Raw genomic sequence first — 22,466 nt, 5'->3', positions numbered from 1 at the left:
CTGGTAGCACAAAAGCCTTTATTGCCTGTACATTTACACTCTCTTTCCCCTTATCTTTTTCAGAGGTGTCTCCTTCTAATTGGTTCAGAATTGTTATACAATCTCATCATTTGTTATTTGTATAGTTCATTATAACTCATCCCTTCTGCCAAAAAACATGCATGCTTTGTCTTGTAGTCGACACTTTCTCAGGGCTTGCTTATCTTGCAGCTGCAGCTCTTCTTACTCCTGTCTGTTCTCTCATGAGTAGACCAGAATCCTCCCAAGGTCGAAGCCATCCTGCTCAGGGGCCTCAGTCCAGCTGAGAACCCCCACAGGAAGGGACCTTGAAGATCACCCAGTCCAATCCCCCTGCCATGGGCAGGGACTTCTTGCACTACACCAGGTTGCTCCAAGCCCTGTCCAACCCAACCTTGAATACTTTCAATGATGGGGCATCCACAGCTTCTCTGGGCAGCCTGTTCCAGGGTCTCGCCACCCTCATCATAAAAAATTTCTTCCTTATGTGCAATCTAAACCTACTCTCTTTCAGTTTAACACTGTTGCCCCTTGTCCTGTCAGTACAAAACATCTGCAGATGCATTCTAGTTGCTGACCAGCAAAATCTGGACTGGAGTCTAAAGCCTACAGGAAGATGAAGGAGTTCTGGCACTTCCCTTAAAATGACTCTAGGATGGAGAGACGCATCTCCAAACAACCCTGCAAGACCAAGAAGGTGTCATTCCTTAGTTCCGCAGACAGAGGCCTGCCTGGTGAAGTCCTCTGGTGCGGACAAGATGGACTTGCCAATAAATGGTCCAGCTCACACTAACTAAAACTTTTCTTCGAAGGAGTTGCACTTTATTCGTAGACCCAGTCATCATGAAACAGATGGGGACAGCCTGAAAGAAGCACCTCTCCTAGGACTAATACATTTTTCTTCAGAAATTATGGTTTCAGGGACATATGTTCATGGCACCAGAAAGGAGAAAGCAGGCACGTGTTTTGTAAAGTCTAGGCGTTGGTCACCTTTCATGGGGAGGCTGTCAGGAAGGGGTGTACAGGTGCCTATGCTGACACTGGTCTTCTGGGGGCAAAAGACCCAAGCAGCCCCCACCATCTCCTACGCACAGCAGAGACCAAACCAGCCAGAGTCTCCTGTGGGTGGAAAGCCAAACATGCAGATGTTTTCCTGTCCCAGGTGCCACCTGAGAGTGAACAAGGAGGCAGGAGCAGTCTGAAGGAACCAGGCAGAGTGCCCACACACTGCCTCAACCAGATGGACACGTGCTTGTGGGGAGGCACCCCAGGTCCACCCTGGAGCCCTCAGATATAAAGAAAACCCAGCAACAAGGAGTTTTCCCACTTCTAATTTTGGCAGCTAGCACTGCCAGGCACAGAATACCAAACCGATGAGTTTTGCCTGCTTTCTGCTTATTACACAGCTGAGTAAACCCCACATTTCTGTTTACCTCAGCCCCGTCGCCTGGGGCAGTTTCGAGGTTGCACCAATGCCTTTGCAAAGCCAGCGCTGAGACGGGCACGAAGCCGCCGTTTTATTTATTGTGTGGAACGATGGGAGGGAGAACTGCCTGACGCATCGCAGCTTGGCCCATGTGCTCCCTGTGGTCCTCGTGGCTTGGGGCTGGGCTGCAGTCAGAGCCTGGCCCTGGCTCCGCCTTTCTCCTCTTTTTAAAGGTTGTAAAAAGCTGCCACTGTCAGTTTCCTGCTCTGCCGCTTCCTCTTTCGACTCTCCGTGAAAGGAGAAAGCACTTCATGTCTTGGCGTGAACTCCTTCCCCCCTGGCTGGTGATCATAGCGGGACTGACGGGCATCGTGCTGCTTTGCGTCTCCACTAAAGATGTGCCCGTCACCCCTCTCAGGACCAAGGTAAGGGCGTCCGCCTGCCCAAGGGGCGGCCAAGTCGCGGGTCAAGTGGGGCCATAAGCAGAAGACCTTCTCCTTGTCTGTGGAGCTGCTTCTTAAGGAGAACCTGCCCGTTCCTTTGTGCAAGCTGGGCACTTAACGGGTGTGTTTTGTTGCTTTGTACATTCGTTGCGCTACTGAGTTATTTGCTAGCCCGAAACAACAAACAGAGGATGGGACTAGAACAAGACTGTGAGGACAGGTTGGCCTCCTTCAACATGCTGCAGCTTTTCAAACAGAAAACAAGCCAACCCCTTTGGCTGGTCAGGGAAATACAGGCTGGATATGGTCCCTGGACCAGCAGAGATGCTCACTGCAGGCTGAGGAGAGACAGCCCATGTCAGGAGGTACCCCAGAGCAGCAAGGGAGCAGTGGTGTCAGTGGAGGGAAAGAGCTAGGTCCCTCTTGAAAGCCAATAGGAATTTGGCCCTGAACTGCTGCTTCTGTCTTTAAAAAAAAAAAAGACCTTCTGTGCCTTCTCCTCTTCTGTCCTCTCTTGATTTTAACCAAAGAGCCAACCTGCTCTACGCAGCAGGGTTAGACCTGCCCGGTGACCAGGGGGTTAATGCCCATCCGCTCTGCCTCTTGATGCGCCCACTGCTGAGGCGAGATCAGCGGCATGCTATGGTTTAATGGAGCAGAAGTAGGTTAACCTGCGTGTTTAGAGATACTCCCCCTCCTCCACACTCCTCTAAGAAACAAAATTGGGTTAAAAAAACCCTTATTGCTCCATGCTCTGTCCTTCCTTGGTGTTGAGCTGGGGCAGAAATTCAGTGATCCCTTCAACTCCCTTGTGCTCCCAGGAGCAGCTTCTCATTTTGTGAAGGAGGAAAAAATTTCAGGTTTCTCCACCAATACCATGCACTTCTTCCTCTTCTGTGGCAGCCAACATCTCCCTGCGAGAAATACGAGCTGTCACTCATGTGGGAGGATACCAGCAGGCTCGGGCAGGGAACTCCATCCTCCTTCCGCATTTCTGCTCCAGCTCCAGTCCCACCAGCTCCTGGCCCAGGCGCTGTGTCTGGTGCAGCTGGGAGCTCCCAGGAAGGCAGCAGGCAGCCAGCTTTGCTTGGAGGCTGCAGCCAGGCTCTGTCTTATGCTAAAACCCTTCTGATGGTGTTAACATCAATCTCCCAGGAGGTTTCTCCTCCCACTCAGTCACAGCTATGACTATTTCTGTGCAAGATACAGCTTAGACCATGCACCACCATGTACCTCCCAGTTCTCAAGAGTTTCTTTTCCCATCTATGTAGGAGATGTCCCAGTTTGGGATCATGTAATAGGGCAGAGAGGAGGAGACCCTAGGCTAGCACCAGGACTATTTTGAGTGTGGAGACATCCAGAACAGCCGCAGGGCTGTGTTGCAGGGCACTCCAGTGGACTGTCATTTCCTAACCCTCACGTATGAGGTGTAGCTCAGCCAGGCTCAGTCAGCAGCAAATAGACCAGACGCTGGGCTGCAAAGAGACTAAGAAAGCCCTCGGCCTCACTGTTGGGCAACAGGAGAACTGTCAGTGGACAAGGTGTTGAGAAATCTCACGTTCACTGCTGCTGTTTCTGCCAAGACATTATCTCGGTCTCTGTGGGGCTGGTGCGTTGGACAGCATATGTGCTGGTTGGTCCCAGTGTGCTGCAGCTCCTACAGGTCTGGCATGGGGCAAACCCAGCTCGTGTCACACCATCTCTGCAGTGGGGCATCAAACAAGCACGTGAGTCTCAGGTTCCTCAGAAGTAGGAGCAATCCACAGCTCTCCGGTTCCTGTACGAAAGCCTTAGCGAACCAACCCAGCAGCAGTTTGAGTCCCAGAATCAGTGAAGAGCCTGTATAGTGCCTTCTCCCACTGCTTTAGGACCTGTTTTTCCTGAGCTCCAGGTGGCTCAGCTCTTAGTGGAAGCCCTGTGCCTGGTTTTGGGAACAGCTACAGAGCATGCCGCTGTAGGTCTGATGTATTTCTGGGTGTCTCTCCACTCCTGCTGCTCCTCATCTATATTCGGGAATGCAGGTGGCTCCCTGCAAATGCACATCATCACCTGACTTCGCCCTTTCTTTGAATGTGAAAAGCTAACTCAAATACACAGTGCTGGCCCATGGGTAGCCCAGAACACCTGTGTAACCCTCCAGTAACAAAGCAGCATGCATTCAGCGGTGTTTATCTGGAATGTTTTTGGCGTTTTCCAGTATGGCGTTGTTCTGGATGCTGGCCCATCCCGCACTATCCTGTTCATCTACGAGTGGACCACCACCAAGGCAAACAAGACCGGGGTGATCAGGGAATGTAGTTCCTGCACTGTGCAAGGTAAGGTGCCAAATACACACACAGTGGTCTGTGGGACTGGCATGGGATGGATGAAAACCCAGAGATCTGTGCACAGACTATCGCCACAATTTCCTTGGCTCCTGTATCATCCAGCTGTACACTGAAATAGTTGTGGTGGTGGAGCACAAGCGACTTTTTTTCAGCATGGGTCTTCTCAACGTGGGCAGATTTAGCCATACACAGCTGGACATCAGAGCACTTGCAAGTAGTAGGCGACAGGTTTTTCGGCCTGCTGCAGGCAGAGGAGCACACAGAGAGGATGGGGCTCATCCTGATGTCCACGTGGATCAGTGGCAGAGCCAAGGTTGCTGAGCTTCTCACCCAGTTGAGACAGTGAGCAGCAACAGAGCAAATCTGGCTGCAGGGTGACTCCTGGTATTTTCTGCCTCCTCCTGACTGTACTCTGGGCAGTAAGTGGTGTAGTTCCAGGAAAAGAGACACAAAGACTCCAACCCCTTATGTGGGGTTTGACAGCACAAGCATGGGTTCAGCTTGGGTTTAGGTGTCACATTTTGGAGAATATTGGGGTCTTCCTCACTCGTTTGAATCCATTTGGCTATGACAAAGCCAGCTGAAAGGGTTTCATGTATTAATGCTTGGGGATTTCCTTCCCTGTCTCTCAATCTCACTTTGATGTTGGAGCCTGATTATAGCAGGATGCTGGGAAACCCTGAACTCTGAGTAGCAGTGTGCTGTGGGAGGGCAGCTGCACAACAAGCAGGGAAGAGGGTTTGCGCCCTTGCAGACTATAAGCAATACAAACCACATACAGAAGATGCAATAAGGGCTCCATGAAACCTTCTACATGTCCCTTGACTACTGCCATGTTCACTGGTGAGGTTAAAACCAGCAACTGTAGCTCAGTGCAACCATTTGTCAGCAGCAGCAACAAGAGGTCCAGGCAGGTCTCACCCAGATGTGAATAGTCATCCTCTGTCTGCATGGCAGCGCAGTCACAGCCTTTGAGGAGCCCTAGGCAACCTGTAGCTCAAGCCCTATACAGGGCTCAGGAGAGCGGAGTGTGTGGTGAGGGAGGAGTCACACAGCAGGAAGACAAGCAGGCCAGGGGATGGGGAAGTGAGGCTCCTTCTGGGTAATAGTTCAAACCCAGCATTTAAGACCCCATAGAAACTTGCTGAAGGATGAATCAAGGCTTGCACACAGCTTGTCTCTGCACAGCACCAGCCTCCTCTAGAGTAGAGGTGTCTTGCTTGCTCAGAAGCCACCTCCACCAACACAAGAGAAAGTGGCTGGAGGAGAGAGGTGACACAGCGTCAGCTCTGTCTGCATGGCGATGCGTCCTTCTGCTTATCTTTCATAGTGGCTAAAGCCACGTTTCTTCCTCTGTGGGCTGAGAGCGCCTCAGCTGTCACAGCAGTCACGTGGCTGATACATGGCCATTAACAGGATGTCTCAGCAGCAGAACTAGGGTTCTCTTAGTGTGATTTGGGATTTACATGCACATGTGTTTTGCTCCCAGTACAATATTTTAGCAGGACAGCTAGCTGGAGGAACTCCTTCATTCCGCCTGTGACAGATCCTGTCTTTAACCATGCCCTAGGACAGCAACCTCTTGGGTAACAACTCTCACACTTCTCCCATATCTTTCCTTAGAAAATTTAATTCTTTCCCCTGGTCCTCAGGTCCAGGAGTCTCCAGCTACTCGGATTCCCCTCAGAAAGTAGGGAAGAGCTTGGAGCCATGTTTGAACTGGGCCCAGAAAGAGATCCCGGCAGAGCAGCACAGCCAAACCCCCCTCTACTTGGGAGCAACCACCAGCATGAGGCAGCTGAAGTGAGTGAATGTTGCAAACCCACACCCAGAGATCAGCACACGTCATACGGATCGTTCTGTAAATGCATCTCACCCTGTCTGCTCTGCAGTGTGTTTCATCCCTAATCTGCTAGTCAGGTAAACCTTCTCCAGGTCCTGATGTATGGTATGGCTGTGTCTCCATACTGTCCCCCCAAGCAGCCATAAGGATGACAGTCTTGCTACTGCTACCAGTCCATGTAAAGTCTCCTTCACAATTACTGCTTGGGAAAACACCCATCAGCCTGGAAGCTAAAGCGTTTCCAGTTTATGTGACAACCCACATGGGCTTGCAGGGGTGCCTCAGGTTGGGAACAGTGGTGGGAAGATACACCTTATCATTCATGCTTTTGTGGACCCTGTTCTCAAGTCACCTCATTACTGGGACCGTTTCCTTTTAGATACTGGGGAAGAATAAGGTCTGGAGGGGACCAGGTCAGTGGGGCAATGCCACAGGGTTTCCTCAGTGGCAGAGGGTACTAAACTGCCAAATTCTTGAATGGTGGCACAACTGCTCAAATCATCCCTCTGCTGTGTGAGGGGAGAGGGAAGTAGCAGCAGGAGCGGGATTGTCATTGGGTCTCCGTGCTACTATTGAAAGTGCAGAGCACAGCAGAAGCCTTGCAGCTGTGCCCCCACTGCAGGCTGCTCCTGGCAGGGTGCTGTAACAACAAATGTGCCTTTTTTTCTTTTCTGTTTAGCCTCACCCATCCCATCCTTGCTGACAGTCTCCTTGCAGCCCTGACTGTGGCCCTAAAGTCATCCCCCTTCGACTTTCAGGGGGCACAAATCCTGTCCAGTCCAGATGAGGAAGCATTCAACTGGGTTGCTGTTAACTATATCCTGGAGAACTTCTTCAAGGTAAAGGACGATCCTGCCTGGGGAGTACAGAACAGAGCTGAGCAACTCCCGTTAACAAACAGCCACAGAGACACATGGAGGAACTGTTAAAGCTCTGTACTTTAAACAATACTTAAGCACAACTTCCACTGCCTTTCAGAAGAGGCAGGCCATATCCAGCACCAGCAGGCTGGGGACATAATGCGAGATGGATATAACTAGGTTGAAGACCAAACCACTAATACAGCCTTTCATGGACACGTTCATGCAGTTGCCCCAACAGATGTGAGGCTTTCTGGACAGCACATCCAGGATGCTCACACAGATGACCTTACACAGGCTGGCCCTGGCATGTCAGTGAGAATTCCACTGCTCTGAGTCCCTGCAGCTCTAGCTCAGCACCACTGTCAAACAGGCATTGCTGCTGTCTGCGGGGTGCTGTGGGATTGTCACTGGAGTCCAGCTGTCCCATGGGACACCCTGGGGCTGGTGGACAGAGAAGCAGTCTTTTGCTGCCGAAGCAAAAGCCTATCAAATTTCCTCTCATTGAGCTGCCTGTGAGAGCATTGCTGGGTGTCCCCAGCACAGGGGCCTTGTCTGCATTCAAAATGCACTCGCTAAACAAAAAGAATGCATTTAAGCTTCCTTGCTCTACCCATGGCTTCTCAAGCCAAAGGGTCTCAAGAAGTACTCAAAGGGCAAGAGAAAGGGGGATTAGACCACGTTATTGCACATCAGGGAAGTGAAAGGCAGTTCTGATAACCAGCAGCAAGCATGCACTGGTTAGGAAATTGCTAGCCCTGCTGGCAGCAACCAGCCTCCCCCAGACAGGGACAGAGTGCTTACACCCACGTCAACTTCCCTGCCTGTACTGCTAACTTCAGCATTGCCAAAATCAGTTCTGCAAGACTGTAGATTAAACCGCAGGGTTCTTCTGACAGGAGGATGATCACTTTAGCATCAAGGCAGCACTTGAAGCCCACACCTGCCCACCTAGAAACCTCCCTCCCATTCCTCACCACCACCACCCTCTCCTCTCTTCCCTGCTCCTACTTGCTAAAACCACTGCCCTGAACAGCTATCCAGGGTGGTGAGCCCCGTTTGCTCTTGCTGGCTGTGGAGAGCTCTCTGTGCAGATGGAAGTGCTTGTAAAATGGCTCCTCTGTTCCCTCCAAAGCCACCAGCTCAGCATCCTTATGTCCTGTGGGGAAAAAAAAAGTTAGGCTGTCCTGCACTAGAAAGCTGCTTTCTCTGTGCACTAATGCTTGCATCTGCTGCAACCCAGATGTAGAATTCTTAAGAAGTGACCTCTCTGGTTCTTTTTGTGTCAGTATGACTGGCGAGGACAGTTGGTCCCCTCTGGGAAGGGGATGGCAGGAGTCCTGTCCGTGGGAGGAACCTCAACACAGCTCACTTTCAAGGTGGAAGAAGAGAACCGGGCACCAAAAGAGGGAGTGAGGCTGCAGCTGTATGGGCAGACACACCACGTGTACACTCGTCAGTGCCCCTGCCATGGCACAGACCAGCTCCGCAGCAGGCTGCTCTCCATGCTCATTCAAGTGAGTATCTGCCAGAAGGGCATTTGCAAGGTCCCTGGATACAACATCGCTAAGTGACAGTTGCACAAGGTGTAGCTTCTAATAGGCAAAACATCCATTGCTGTCTTTAATAGAGGGCATTTGCATACATCTAAAAAAGCCCAGTGCATTTGTAAAACATACTCTCTATGCCTGAATCAATGCCCTCCAAGCAGACACACAGGCACCCATTCAAGAATTTCCTACTCGCAGGCTCTGTTTGGCTCCTTACTTCACACATGAGCATGAAATTGCTCTCCAGAGGTGCTAAGATCACCTTCACAGCAAAGAGAGACAAAGACTTCCCTTGGCTCCTCTGAACTGCTCCTCCATCCTAGAAGGGGAGCCTAAACAACCAACTGGGACCTTCCATTTGGAGTATTTCTTTTGCTGACTTTAACCCTGAAGCATCTTTAAAAGAGCAATATTCCATTTTGAAAACATGCAGGTGTTTTGGTTCTTCCAAACTTTATTTCACTTGGAGGAGGGGCAGGATCTGATGCAAACTCAGGAATCATTTTAATCTAAACTGAATTTTTCAGGAAAACTACTCATTGCCCATCCACCTGCCTCCCTGTAAACCACAACTCCCCTGAATGTCCCACATGGAGACCCATTTCCCCACAGTTATATTGGGGAATTCCTACAGATAATGATCAGCCCCACTGATTCTTGAGGGGCTGAGCTATTCGGCAGGCAGACCAGAGCAGCCTCTTCCTTGCAACCAGAAAGCATACGGGATTCATTGAAGTTGTATTTCTGGTCTAAGGGAGAGCAGGCAGGGCTGGGACTCCTCAGCCTCCCACACCAGGTCCAGTCATTGCAGCTTGCCCTGAATCCTGCAGGAGCTGGGAGCCTGCTGCATCAGTCTGGGCTTTGCAGTTGGCTAGCTGAGGTAAGGTTTGGCAAACCATTTGCAGCCTGCCTGCTGGATTCCAACACTGCAGTGCCAGGGGAAAACTGTTCTTCACTGTGTTACATTTTGTCTCCCTTTCTGAAGCCCTGGGATGCCAAACTCCTCTCTTGCTACCTCTGTCCTTGTTCTATTCTGCTTCTAGGATCAGAGAAGTGCTAAAACTGTGTCTAATCCCTGCTGGCCCCTCGCCTACTCCCAGGAAGTGCAGTGGCAATCAGTGCATGCTGGGCCTTGTGCTGTCAATGATGACACATCGGACATCCCTGGCCCTGAGGAGGTCTTCAACATCACCGGCTCCAGCAATCCCACCGCCTGCATGAGACTTGTGCAAAGCCTGCTCAACTCCTCCTCTTCCTGCACCTTCTTCAAGCAATCCCTCAGCAGTGTTTTCAAGCCCCTCCGGACCAGGTTTCTGGTGAGTTCTCATTTACACTGGGGTAGGCAACTGGTACGGAGAACCCATTAAATGGGACCAGTTTGATCATTAATAAATACAATGGGAACAGCCACGCTGCGCCCTCTGCTAGCCAAGGGAGCCAGTGCTCTGGCTAATGCAGTACACATGCCCTCTCCATCACTGGCACACAGCTGTTCAAATATGCACCACAGGCCTCCCACCAGTGACTGCGGTAGGGCTTGCTGCGTGTCTCAGCAACGTCTGGTTGTGAGACAAACTTTGGGGCTCCACAGAGCCAGCAGGGATAGGCCAGCCAGGCGCTGCGTGCTGAGGTCTTCCCCTCACAAAGTCCGTGGTAAAGCTGAAGTTCCTCTGCCACCCCCTTAGCAAACACGTGGGCATGCGCCACCACAAGCATGCCAATATCCGAGACCACAGATCCCGCGTCTGAAGTCATCGGGTTGTTAAGCCAGGACCAGCTCAAGACCCTAGGTCAAACTGAGTGCATTTCAGAGGGAGGAATTACAGGAATTTCCTCACTCCCTGCTCCTGAGAGCCTCCCATGGACATGGTGCCAAGGAACATAAGGACTAGTCTACTTATCCAGGCAGGGCCAGGAAGGCTGCTGCATGCAAGCTAGAAACAGTCCTGTTTCCATCTCCAGATAGTTACTGGTCTGCTCGTCTTCCTCATACGCATCAGAGGCACCGTAACCACCACACAGGCACACAGAAGGGTACCCTGGCAATGCACACCACAGCTACTGCCACTTACTCTCCCATAAGCACTGCAATGCAGAGTACAGTCCCACCTGATGACTATTTCTGCTGCTGTTGTAGGTGATTTCTGAGGCCATGGACTTCATGAGAGAGACTGTACCTTCTCCTGACTTGGGTCAGGCAGTCAACCAACTTTGTGGGATGTCTGTCAAAGAGGTAAGTGCGGAATAACTTAGTGTGCAGGGAGAGTGGGGTGGGAAACAAGGAACAGTCTGTTGTAAAAGCCCATGGGGCTCAGACTGACAGAGCCATAGCTTACTGGCTCCCTCACGGAAAAACTTGGATTTGCCTGGTTTTTGGTTTTTTCACTTTGAGGAAACAGGTTCCACTTATTTTCCTTCCTCAAGTCCCAGCTGCTGCTGTTAACACCTGGACTTAATTAAATGAAAAGTCACAAGTACCTTTTACTGCATATTGAGGAGTAAACAGGAAGGCTGTCTACTCACTCCTGTACATCACCTTGGTCTTCCTCTCCTTAAGTGCAAGGAACTTATCCACTCAGACTCCAGGGGCTTTCCCATTTCACCTGGGCCCACAGAGACCAAGCCAGGGAGAATTTGTAAGTTCTTTCCCTCACTTAGTGGCTTATGAGGCCACCTTCATTTGCACCTATGCTGACCGAGCATCCACAGTAACATTCAAATTGGGCAATTTCTACAGGGTTTGCTAACGGGGTAGCAAAGCCCATAAGCAGTTCCCTAAAGCTTTCTCTTCCAGACAGACAAGAAAGATCTTGTTACTGTTTCTGTTGAGAGAACGGCTGCAGCATTAGCCCAACCCAATTAGCAGAGAATCATACCAAGCAGTTTACCTGCAAGGCAACTATAGGAGACCTGGCTGCCCAACCTGCTGCTCTTGGAACTGGCTGGTCTTTGATAACATAGGAACAGAGGCACTAAGGGATGACACTGGTTCCCAGACCGCAGCCCAGTGAGTACAAGAAATATGGTTGCAGTCTGCACAGGACACAAATCCCTCCACCAGACCCACAGTCAGTCCCAGAGCAGGAAAGGAGAGATTATAGCAGGCCTGAAATTCAGCTACTGAATATTTACTTCTATTTTTTCCTGATCTTCTTTTGGAAATGACACCAGCTGGTTAAGGAGTCCCAAACAAGCCTGGATACACTTGCTGATTACTGCGCTGTGTCTGCCTTTATCTTTCATCTCGGCACAAAAGGGTACACGCTTGACTTTGACAGGTCTGTTTGGACTGCATTCCAGAAGAAGGTCAGTTGCCTACAGTGGGATATTTCCAGTTATGGGGAAGGGCTGGTTTCAGTAAAGCCAGCCTGTCCCCACTCTTACAAGCTCTACCCAGCTAGGTTTCTCCAGCAAGATGTTTTTGCAAAATAAATTCACAATTGCAATGAGCAAGAAAACCAGTGTCAGAGAGCTAGAGATTGCACTTGTTTCCACTGAAAAACAGATGAGTCAAAAACCTTATCTGGAGCAATCACTTCTTTAAGAGTCTATGCCCAACACAGAAGGAAGTATGGCTTGATCACCACTTAATGTTCAGAACAAACTGCTGATAATATTTCTTGAGCCAAAAGATGCCTCTCTACCTCTTTGCAATCACTTTTATACAAGTGAGGGTTTATAACTGGCTTACAAGGTCTGAAACTGCTTCAGGATCTGAAGCCTCTGAGGAAAGGAGGAGTTGATTCAGGTCCTCCCCCTCACCAAAGAAAAGAAAGCCTATTCCCAGACCTCTTCACAACTCACCAGCAAGGCATGCTCCCACTGAGCAGGGCCACATCAGCAACAGCAGTTCAGTCAGCCACGTGGTGATCACCAGACCAAGGCAAGGGAATGAGGTAGGTCTTGGTCCATCCAGGGAGCACAGCCTGGAAAGCCAGAGACAAGCAACCTACAACACAGATCTGAGGCTCAACCAGGCAACAGGCCCAGAGACAGAACTACCCTCAATATAGACCCAAGGTCCACCTGGGAAAACCAGCCAGTAAGCAGAAGGAACAGCACACACCCACAGCTCAGGAACAAGGGGGTGGCCCAGGCCAGAGCTTAAATGGAGCTCCCAGGCCCATGGGCAGACAGGGTGGGTGGAAGTGTCAGGTGAGACTGGTCAGGGCAATTACAGCCTATTAGTGCACTCAGGGCACTGAGAGTGGGAGAGCTCTCCATTTCAAGCCTAATCCTTGGATCAGTCTTAAATAACATATACCAGACACACAGACGGGGTCCCGACTGTCTCCTCTTCTGACCTCTCCTTTTTATTTCAATAGATGGGTGACACATCATCTGGCTGGACTCTTGGGTACCTGCTGAGTCTGACCAACACCGTCCCCCAGGACAGCCCAAGCTTCCTCAAGGGGATTGAACCAGGGGTCTGGTCTTTGCTCCTTATCCTCTTTGTCGTGCTGCTCACTGGCTCCTTCATGCGCATCTCATACCGAGTGATGGTCAGGGAAAACAGCTTCAGCAACAGGAACAGCAGTGTTTTTGATGACAACTGACAGTTATCCCGGGACTCGATACTCTGGCCAGAGGGCAGTTAAGAGGGTACATATGGAAACCACACAGTGTCAGTCACTGGAGGATGCAAGTGATTTTCCTGCAGGACTCCCAGAGCCTCAGTGTCTTGTTTCAACTCAATAGCACTTGCACTACTGTACTTTGAGACAACGGATCCTGCTCTGCAGGAAACCTGTGATTCCTGCTGGATGGCAAGCTATGTGTTCTCCAAATAAGAGCAGCCTGCACAGATCTTGCTTGGGCTGCAGCTCAGATTGCTCATGTCGACCTAATGAAACGATGCCTCTGAGCAGGCAGGCCCTGAGCTATTGTAAAGTTAATATTGAATAATCCTGTCTAATCAGGAGAAGTGGTGTCTGAAAAAAGTGCTCTGTCCTCTTCTGTGTCCACAAGAGAGACGATACCTGCAGTATTGCCACTAGTGAAGACTTGAACAGCATTAAAATATAGTCAGAATATAACAGCCAACTTGCTTCCATGTTCTAGGGAAAAAGCGTGTGTTTTCTGCCTGCTACGACTGATCTGTCTGTTCTTCCATCTCAGTGACGGTATCCATGCATCCCTCCCAGCAAATGCTCCTGCTGCCTGAGAATCCTTCAAAAGCAATGCTTTTTAGTCTTGGTCTCTACAAAATGTGCAGGGCATCAAAGGAGAAGCAAAGAGCATAGACACACAGCTGAGTTCCTCTTTCTCAGCTGAGTCATGGAACTCAGGGTTAAAATTGTCAATTTAAACTCTTTAACCAGGACTTAACGCATTTAATTTCACATCGGCTAAAACAGGGTGCATGCTGGGCTGAGGTCCACCAGTTTGTTCATTTGCACTGAGCTGCTTGTCTCACTGTCTCCGCAAGTGAAGTTACCTCATCTAACGCTGTCCTTTAGACAAAAGCAGACCCAGGAACAGAAGCTTTCCTAACTGTCAGTCCGATGACTTTCATATCAGACTGTGGCCAGAGTTACTTTATAATTCAATACTCAGGATTCCTCTGGGACTTGGCAGTCATTCTAGCTCCTCTGGTCTGCTCTGCTCGTCTAAAAGATGAGATGCTGTACAAATTCTCTGTGTTATTGTGAAGAAAAGGGATTGATTCAGACAAACACTGTTCTATGATTAAAGCATTTAGAGTTTGCTTCTTGGATTGCTTCAGAGACTTAAACACACAGGCTGTTAAAAGCCTAAGGGACGACTGTCTCAAACTCATTTCAGACCACTTTAAACAGAAATTTAAATGTTCACAGATGCAGTGATGTGCCTTGCAGGATTTTTAAAGCTACCACGGCACACAAATCCTTTCAAATCTGATTATTAATCGCTTGTGCTCCCAACTCATATATAGGACACCCCCTCCCCCATAATATTGGGGTATTCATAAATTTTCAGGCCAATTAATGAAGGCTTGGAACCTGTCAGTCAAGTTTGGAGGGGTGTGGAAACGGATTTAAACAAGCTTCATTATTCATTTCTTTGAGTTGCACATTAGATATTTTTAATTATATCATGTTATTAAAGATGTTTTAGTAGACTGTCTGTGTTATTCTTGGAAAGAGATCAAAGCGGGGGTTTTATTGTGAATACAGAGTGTTTCAGTGAAGAGGATGGGGGATGCTGATTTTGCCTCTGTTTACTCAAGAGCTGTTATGCTGTGTACTTTCGGGGTACATGATGAGAACCCCTGAAGGCACTTTCTTCCCAGTGGCAGGCAGGCAGAAAATAACTTCAGATAACCTGGCTGCTGGTGTTTAGTTGATGAGAGACATGTCTACATCTTTGATGTGTTCTTTGCTCAAACCATCTGAAGGAGGTAAGAGGGATTCAAGCAAGCCTCCACAGAAAAAAACCCAAGAGGTTACCAGGGAGTCAGCGATATTGGAGAAATTCCTGAGACTTGATTCCACCCGCATTTGGAAATGCAATCATTAAACAGAGCTCTGGCGCTGTGACCTGTCAGCACAAAGGAGAACTGTGGGATTCCTGGCTGAGATTTGCAACGTGCCCCAAAAGAATCCTACCACTGTCAGAAGTGGAAATAAGCCAGTGAGATGCCAGGAACCCCAGGACTCCAGGTGTTCTGGCCTGCTCAGTCATTACGGCTTCTTGATTTTGAATACTAGATCACAGGGTCCAAGAGAAAAGGACATTGGCTGGAACTTCCCCAAGCTCATATTTAGAAGCTGTGGGACTTCCACGCAGATAATAAGTGAGCAATTAGGCAAGAAACTCAGCACGTACTTCTGACACTTCCTTTTGCCTCACAGATGCCACCAAGCTGTACTGAGCGGTGGCACGTACAGGTGGCCTAACTTGCCCCGTTAAACCCATGACACTTGAGCCACCATTTGTCATTGAGCCACCGCTCTGCAATGCAAAGACAACCCCCAACCCCTTAGTTTAGAACAGATCCTAAACTTTTGAGCGAAGAGCTGCTGTTCTCACCAAAGGCACGGTGAGACATTCCCATGGCTGAAGTTCTTCCCCCGGTGGTTCGCGCACTGCAGGCAGCAGCTTCGCTCCCTCCTTTCCCATCACTCCTCCCAAATACTGCCACTGCTGCCTTCTCCCGCAGAGGTCCTGGGGGCAGGCAGGGGCAGGCATATATATAATATAATGACTGTGCTGCCATCCCAAGCTGCAGCCTCCAGCAGCCAGAGTTACCAAGTGAACTGGGCTTGGAGCGGGCAGCATTGACAGTGCATATCATTCTCTTTCTATCAGGCAGAAAAAAACACACTTATAAATGTATTTACTAGTTGATGAGCTAGATTGGTATTTTAAAAGCCCCAAAGTGTGTTTTTAGTCACAAAAAAGGCAAAAAATAACAAAATTTGGAACCTATGAGAAGAATGGAAACTAATAAAAGTCACATATTCCTTTCTCCCAGCTCCCTATAGAGGCAGCTCCTTCATGTCAGCACTACGTAAGTTTGCAGAATTAATCCCCAGATTACCTGGATAGCAGAAATCTACTTAAAAGGAGATTTTGGATTAACTCACTCACTTTGAAATGAAGATGCTTGCAGCCCTTTGTTTACAATGCAATTGTGGAAATGATTAATAATGAGGATTTTCTAACTGTCCATAAATTCTTTATCTTTATGCATATCTCCCCCTCTTCTCACTCAGGCTGAACTCAGGAGAGCTCTGCTGGCAGATAATGTCTGCTCACATGTAATTGCAGTTCTGCTGCTGTCAGCAAGTACCAGTAAGAATGAAATCAAAAGTATTAGATACAATCATCGACACCAGAAAGCACTTTGTCTGTTTTAGCTGCAGAAACACAACAGCTTAGCTCACCTGCTGCTAGCTAGAGTGGCTACATTTCATTTAGGAGTGTTTGTAGGAGTATATTAGCTCCTGTCTTTCTTCCAGTTTATACCATGTCCAAAGTATCATGGATTCCCAACCAGTACATCCCATCTGGGTTGTACCGATGAATTCCCACGAAAATGGAGAGAAATAACCATTTATTACCTGCAGTCCCATTCCGTGGGATGAAGTTCACCACCATGTGACCAGAGGTGGACTCTCTACCAGGTGCTGTCACAGGCTTCCTGGGTCATCTTGGCAAGTCGTGAGAAGGTCATGCATGCTTCAAGGACTTTGTCAATCTTGTCCTATGGCGGGGCTGCAGCTTCCCATGAGTAAAGCAGTGACTGTAGCTCCTCCTCTCCTCGAGATACTGTCCTGCCTGTGGAGACATCCAGTTCAGTGGTTAAGGGAAGGCCTCTGGAATAGCCAGTGCAGAAACAATGTACAGCAACAGACACTGCAGTACTTGCACTCATTTCAGCTACTTGGGGCTGTTACAATGCACAATAATAAAATAACTTGAAATCCACAATCACTGGTGGAGCAAATCCAGCAGAACATGACAGGAACGCCTTTCAGGATGGCTGGAGTTAGAGATCAATCAGTACATTTTAATTTTGTTCTTAGACCATGCCGATGATCACGTATCTGAATATCTTCCAGAGAAGCAGGAAGCCATATGATGTTTATATCCTACCTCATGGACTGTCACTCCTACTTCAAGAGCTAATTCAGAACACACCGAAGTAGATGGAAATGCTGTCAGAAGAACAAGCCCGAATGAATACTGGGATCAGTAAACCCCCCATTTTTGCTACAGCTCGCTTAATATACAAGTCCTTCCATCATGCCGTCAAACCCAGGCGTTTGGTTTGATGTCGTGCAAGTGCAAACATCCCAGTGTACTCGTTCACAGCGGAGACCAGGCAGAAGAGTTGTCTTTGGCCTGGTTTCCACCGTGCCCTCGACATGAGATATTCAGAGCCTTCTTGCAGTAGGGTGCTTTTAGATCCCCTGTTCAGGGCAGGTAAGGGCAGAAGGTAAGCTGCTGCTCCCCCGAGTGTGCAATGACAGGGATCAGTCACCAGAGGGAGGCTGGCAGAGCAGCGCCTTAGGAAACCTCCAACACAGCTACTAGCTGGTCCCCCCTCAAATCAATTAGCAAGCAGGCTTGTCTGGAAACTTGTCAAGAAGCCTCCTGGTGTGGACACAGATGAAAGACACACTGCAGCATGGAAGCTCTCTGTGTGTGGGATGTGAAAGCAGCTCTAATGAGTGATTCAAGAAGCCAGAGCATTAGTGGAAGAAGGCCTCTATGCAGGGAGATGGGCACTAGTATGGAGTATGGATGAAAGCTTTTTTGGAATCAAGAGGGAGAAAGAATAATCCCTAATAGGAAGAGGACTGTACTGGGCATGAAGAGGAGGTTTGAGAGAGACAGAGGAATGATAAAATCATCTTTTGTGTGAAGGAAAGCTTATTTTTGTTCACAGCAGGAGGTGTCACCATATGCGCACCTCATGACTGAATTAGTCACTGCTTCTTGGTGGAGATTCTCCAGAGAAACAGATCTCCTAAGTGAAAGAAGGTGATACCTATAGGGCTTATCGCTGGACAACGCACAGCAGCAGAGCTGCGGAACCGAATGAGGGAAACTACGAGAGCAGTGTTCAAAGTTCACTGGTTTTAAACATGGAGGTGAAAACTGCCAACTACTGCTGAACCTTATGTCAAGTAAAAGCTGGTTGAGCATTACCTTCTGTTTCATGGTAATCACTGACAACATTTAAGACTCTCTTTGAGTGCAAGCTTTGAAGTGGCAGGCTCACAGCCGCCTGAACTGAGGAGCTCAGTGGAAATCACCAAAGCAAATGGAAGGAGCTCTTCTTCCACAGAGCTTGCGGTTAAACTGTGGGACTCTTCATGACAGGAGGTTGTTTATGCCAAAAGTTTACATGGCTGCAAAAGGTGATTAGATAAATTTATAATAATCCATTGGGGCTACTAAATGAAAAGTTACTTGTTTGTGGCTAAAGAATTGCCTCAGCCACTTGCCACATCCTTGTATGTTTGCCCTGTTCTTTGGCAACTGCTGCTGATCATTAGAGACATGATCCTGGCCTGGATGGACCTGTGCCTTGATCTCATTCAGCTGCTCCTATTTCTCTCAAGCAGGAATCCCACAACAGCACAACTCACCCACCAGTCTCTGGAAGCAGCCCCCCACCTTCAATAACTTCAGTTTCCAGGAGCAACAATCTCTAGAAAACAAAGTACTGTTTACCCTTAGAAGTAACAACCAGAAAGACTAGAATGACAACAGGTCTGCACGTACCCATGTCATACTTCAGTGTTCCCATAGACCTGGAAGGACCCCAAACCCAAAAGTTTCTCAGTTCTGGAGGCAGGCGTCCACCCACGTTCGTTCTGCAGTGTCCCTCACTTGAACTCAGGGCTTCAGATTTTTACCTATATAAACAGAGTTAGTTCTGTGATTTCTGTTTGGGCTCCTGCCAGCCCTAACATCATCCCAGCCCCAGGTACTAGGCTCAGTTTAGACTAGGATGCTATTTCAGAGACACAGACTGCTATCTCGCTGGTTAAGCATCAAGAGAAGAATTATAGCTGTTGTCTGCCTGCCTGCCAAGCGGAGGGATCATCTCTATACACCCCATAGCACACAAAGAACACTGGTTCCACAAAATGCAATACTCAAAAGTTAAAGAAAGTATCTCCCCACTCTGCTCAAACCAACTGTATTCACAGTAAAATCTGTTTCCATGCCGAAACCAGTAGAGTTAACCCCCCCCCCCCAACAATTACAAAAAAGTTTAAAAATAACTAATATATAGTCCAACAAAACAGAAATGCAATTTCCAACTTAGTTTTAACTTCTCTACCGTGTCTTTCTTTGGTTACACCCAGGGACTTTGGCCCCATAATACTGGCCCCTAACGTTTTCTAGGATCCCTGTTACAGCCGTTAATGGACACAGCGAACTACAGACAGGAAACTCAGAAGCACCTAAACGAGGTGAAACTTCCTTGCTTGTCACTTGCAGCAGGTTTGCGGAGAGCTTTCAAAGAAATCAAATACCAGCTAAAACAGATGTCTTCCACCAAAACATGGTGTGGGAGCCATGTACCTCCCCACCCTGGTCGAGCTCTTCCCTTCTTGTTATCCCAATTGCTTTCCAGCTGCCCCCCGCTCCCCTGCCCCGGGAATCTGCACCTCCCTGCAGGCTGTCCACCAAACCAACAATCAGAAACGCACTTAAGCATTTCACACAGGCAGGACCGTGGCAGGCGCAATTTTTTTCTCCCAGGATTTGCCCAGTTGTCGGTGTTTCGTGCTGCAGAGGTTTGCCTTTGAAGGAATGCTTCGGGTGAGACAGGGTTCTGGCAGAAACCTGCCTCGTTACTTGCCAGCTCACCTTCTGGTAGGCGCTAATTAGGTTGCTGGGCTGCCACAGCATTGGAAGTCGCAGGGCTAAGATGGTCGGCAGCTCCAGCAGCTCTCCATGGAGACTGTTTAATCTGTTCCTCCTCACAGAGAGCCTACGAGTGCTAGCTTTTTACTTTAATTTAAAAAATGCAAAAAAAATATTTAAAATAGAATTGTCATTTCCTGTGGATCTGCACGTAGCTAAGAACAGAAGTACTACCTGACTGCCACAGAATAGCAAAAATAAATGCTGCATGAATAATTTGAAAGGCCCCCTAAAGGTCTTCAGGCAGATGAATTTCCCAGGGAAACCTCTGGAGGCTCAATCACAGGAGTAAACTTTTAGCTACCCCAGCGGGCACTACCCCCTGCTCCGCTGGGTACAATCCTGCTAGCGCTGTGGAGACAGATATGGGAAGTTTTAACGGAGCAGCGTATCTCCGCTTTTTCGCTGCCACTAAGAACGCTGGGGGTGGCAACCCCTTGGCACTCTGCGCATTACAGAACAGCTTCCCAAACACTAAAGGCCGTGCGGGCTGAAGCACAAGCTGCGAGAAGCACCAGCTACAAAGGCTCCTGATTTCTAACCGAGTGAGGAAAGAGATCTCTGTTGCTGATGTGCAGCCCTTCGCTTTCTGGCCCTGGCTGAAAAAAACCCTGTATCTGCATTAAATACAGCAGCACTTGTACCAGCAAACCTCCTACTAGCCCTGCAGTGGCTCCTCCTGCTCCATTTTAGGGATGGTTTTCTAGGGCTTCAGGAGCGCTGAAGCTTGCTAATGCTGTTCTGAGTACGCTTTGATGAGAATTTATACTGAATGTACTTTCCTAGACAGCAGACCACAGGCAAGACATGGTACATTCTCTCTTTTTAATCAGAAAGAAGGCAGTATTCATTTTTTGTGTTACTCTGAGGAGATGGCATCACATCCTGGAGAAAAAGCTGCCTTTACTGATTATTACAGCCTTGTATAAAATCTTAAGCAAGTCTGATCCGGATTCATCCCAGCTGCTTCTGATACTGAAATGATCCTGAGATTTTGGATTTGGCCACCTCAAACACCTTTACAGAGAACAAAAAGTGTGGTCAGAGGGCTATTCAGAGCTGGAGCGGGGTGAGCCGTCCCCTCTCCACTGACTCTGGGTGAACGCAGCCCAGAGTTAGCTCTTCAAATCAATGTGGACTCTCACGCCTCTGCATTACTCAGCCATCTCAAAGGAACTGCATAAACCTCCTGCATTCTGGCTTTGAATGTGGAGGACGAGCCATATGTGTGCCTTCCTAGTCGTGTCTGGGCACCTCTGGGGCTGCCGAAGGTCTCTCGCAGGATCTTCTCTGCTCACTCCTGATGCTCTGGGGCTCCTCCCAGGGTCTCTGGGGCTGCTCCAAGTGCACCTGGGCTCCTTCCAGCATCTCTGGGGCAACATGCTGTTTACTCGCCAGAAACATCAATCACTGTAACCTTTGGATTAAGCCAACTATCAGAGGCTATTTGATCTCCAGCAGAAGTCTTCACAGTGCTGTTCTTCTCCTGCCCATCTCCTCACCTGACCTAGTCACAGAAGCAGTTGGATTATTGTTATCCAAGCATAGATCACAATATGTTTACAAGCCATAATGTACCTCTGTCTCCTGAATGACACAGAGTGCCGGCCCAACGTGCTCTGTTTGTGGGGAAAGAATTGAGGTCACCTGCTGCTTTTGCCTCAGTCCACCTCCACATCAAGGCAGCAGTTTGAGACTAGCTAGGTTTGGAGAACCCAATTAGGAGCCTCTTTCAAGTGTTAGCTACGTTATGAAAGAAGAAGAGATGCTAGGACTTGTAGACCTTGCTGGCATCCTCATGAATATGTACAATCATAAAAAGACTCTGCTAAAACAACCACCAAAGTACGCTCAGCAGAAGCCATGACCAATAGATGAACTGCCCATGCAAGAATGTGCTAACAAAGTTGGATAGTAGAAGGGAACAGCACGGCCTAACACGACACAGAGAAAAGGTAAGCGCGGGAGACATTTATCCAGCTTGGGACACTCAGCTGCCACACGGGCGGAGGCATCACTGAGCACAGCGCCGCTCTGCTTGCCCGAGGGAAGGCTGTAATAAAGAACGGCTAACTAGCTTTTAGAAAACTGGCTTTTAGAAAAGTGCTGCTGACCAGCCTTTAGAGATAGGGAGGGAGGCTGATTGGTACTAACCCTTATGCATCTATCCATTGTGGACTAACAAACACTTTAAAGATAAGAATGAAGCAGAATCCGCCAAGCGAAGGACACCAGGTGGAATCCTCCAGTCAGACTGTGGGGCTCAAGGAATACAGAAGACTGAGCAGGAGAGACAGGGAGGGCAGCGAGCAAGAGCTGGTTCTGCGGTTTGGAAAAGCCCCAGGATGGTACAGGGCAGGCGCCACAGGACAAGTTCAAAAGTTCAACCCTGAGGAAGACTCGGACCTTCATCCCCAACGACCACCAAGGACCCCGACAGGGGGCGTAACTTGGGCGGACTGAGGCGGGACTATGGGAGGAACTTATGTCAATGAAATAATTAGAAGAACCCAACCTTTTCTTAGAAATGTAATGAATAGACATGAAAGCTGTAAATATAAGGCAAGAGTCCTAACGCTTGGGCGCGCACGTATGGTAGGAGTCATCCTCCGTGCTGCCCGGCGCC

The 22,466-nt window shown here is 48.9% G+C and overlaps 1 protein-coding gene across 1 annotated transcript; it reads left to right on the top strand.

Annotated features, from left to right (window-relative positions):
• The first annotated feature begins 1,755 nt into the window (after positions 1-1,755).
• LOC104343424 (ectonucleoside triphosphate diphosphohydrolase 2) lies at positions 1,756-13,023 on the top strand. Its single transcript, XM_009947315.2, has 9 exons — positions 1,756-1,869; positions 4,085-4,202; positions 5,867-6,017; positions 6,737-6,896; positions 8,207-8,434; positions 9,511-9,783; positions 10,605-10,700; positions 11,639-11,773; positions 12,793-13,023. Exons 1-9 carry the CDS (start codon positions 1,756-1,758, stop codon positions 13,021-13,023), a joined length of 1,506 nt encoding a protein of 501 aa, XP_009945617.1.
• Positions 13,024-22,466: the final 9,443 nt, after the last annotated feature.

The sequence above is a fragment of the Leptosomus discolor genome, chromosome 19 (assembly GCF_034619465.1).
Source record: "Leptosomus discolor isolate bLepDis1 chromosome 19, bLepDis1.hap2, whole genome shotgun sequence".
NCBI classification, from domain to species: domain Eukaryota; kingdom Metazoa; phylum Chordata; class Aves; order Leptosomiformes; family Leptosomidae; genus Leptosomus; species Leptosomus discolor.
The sequence above is the reverse complement of the archived record's forward strand: the minus strand, read 5'-3'. Positions and strand labels throughout refer to the sequence as shown.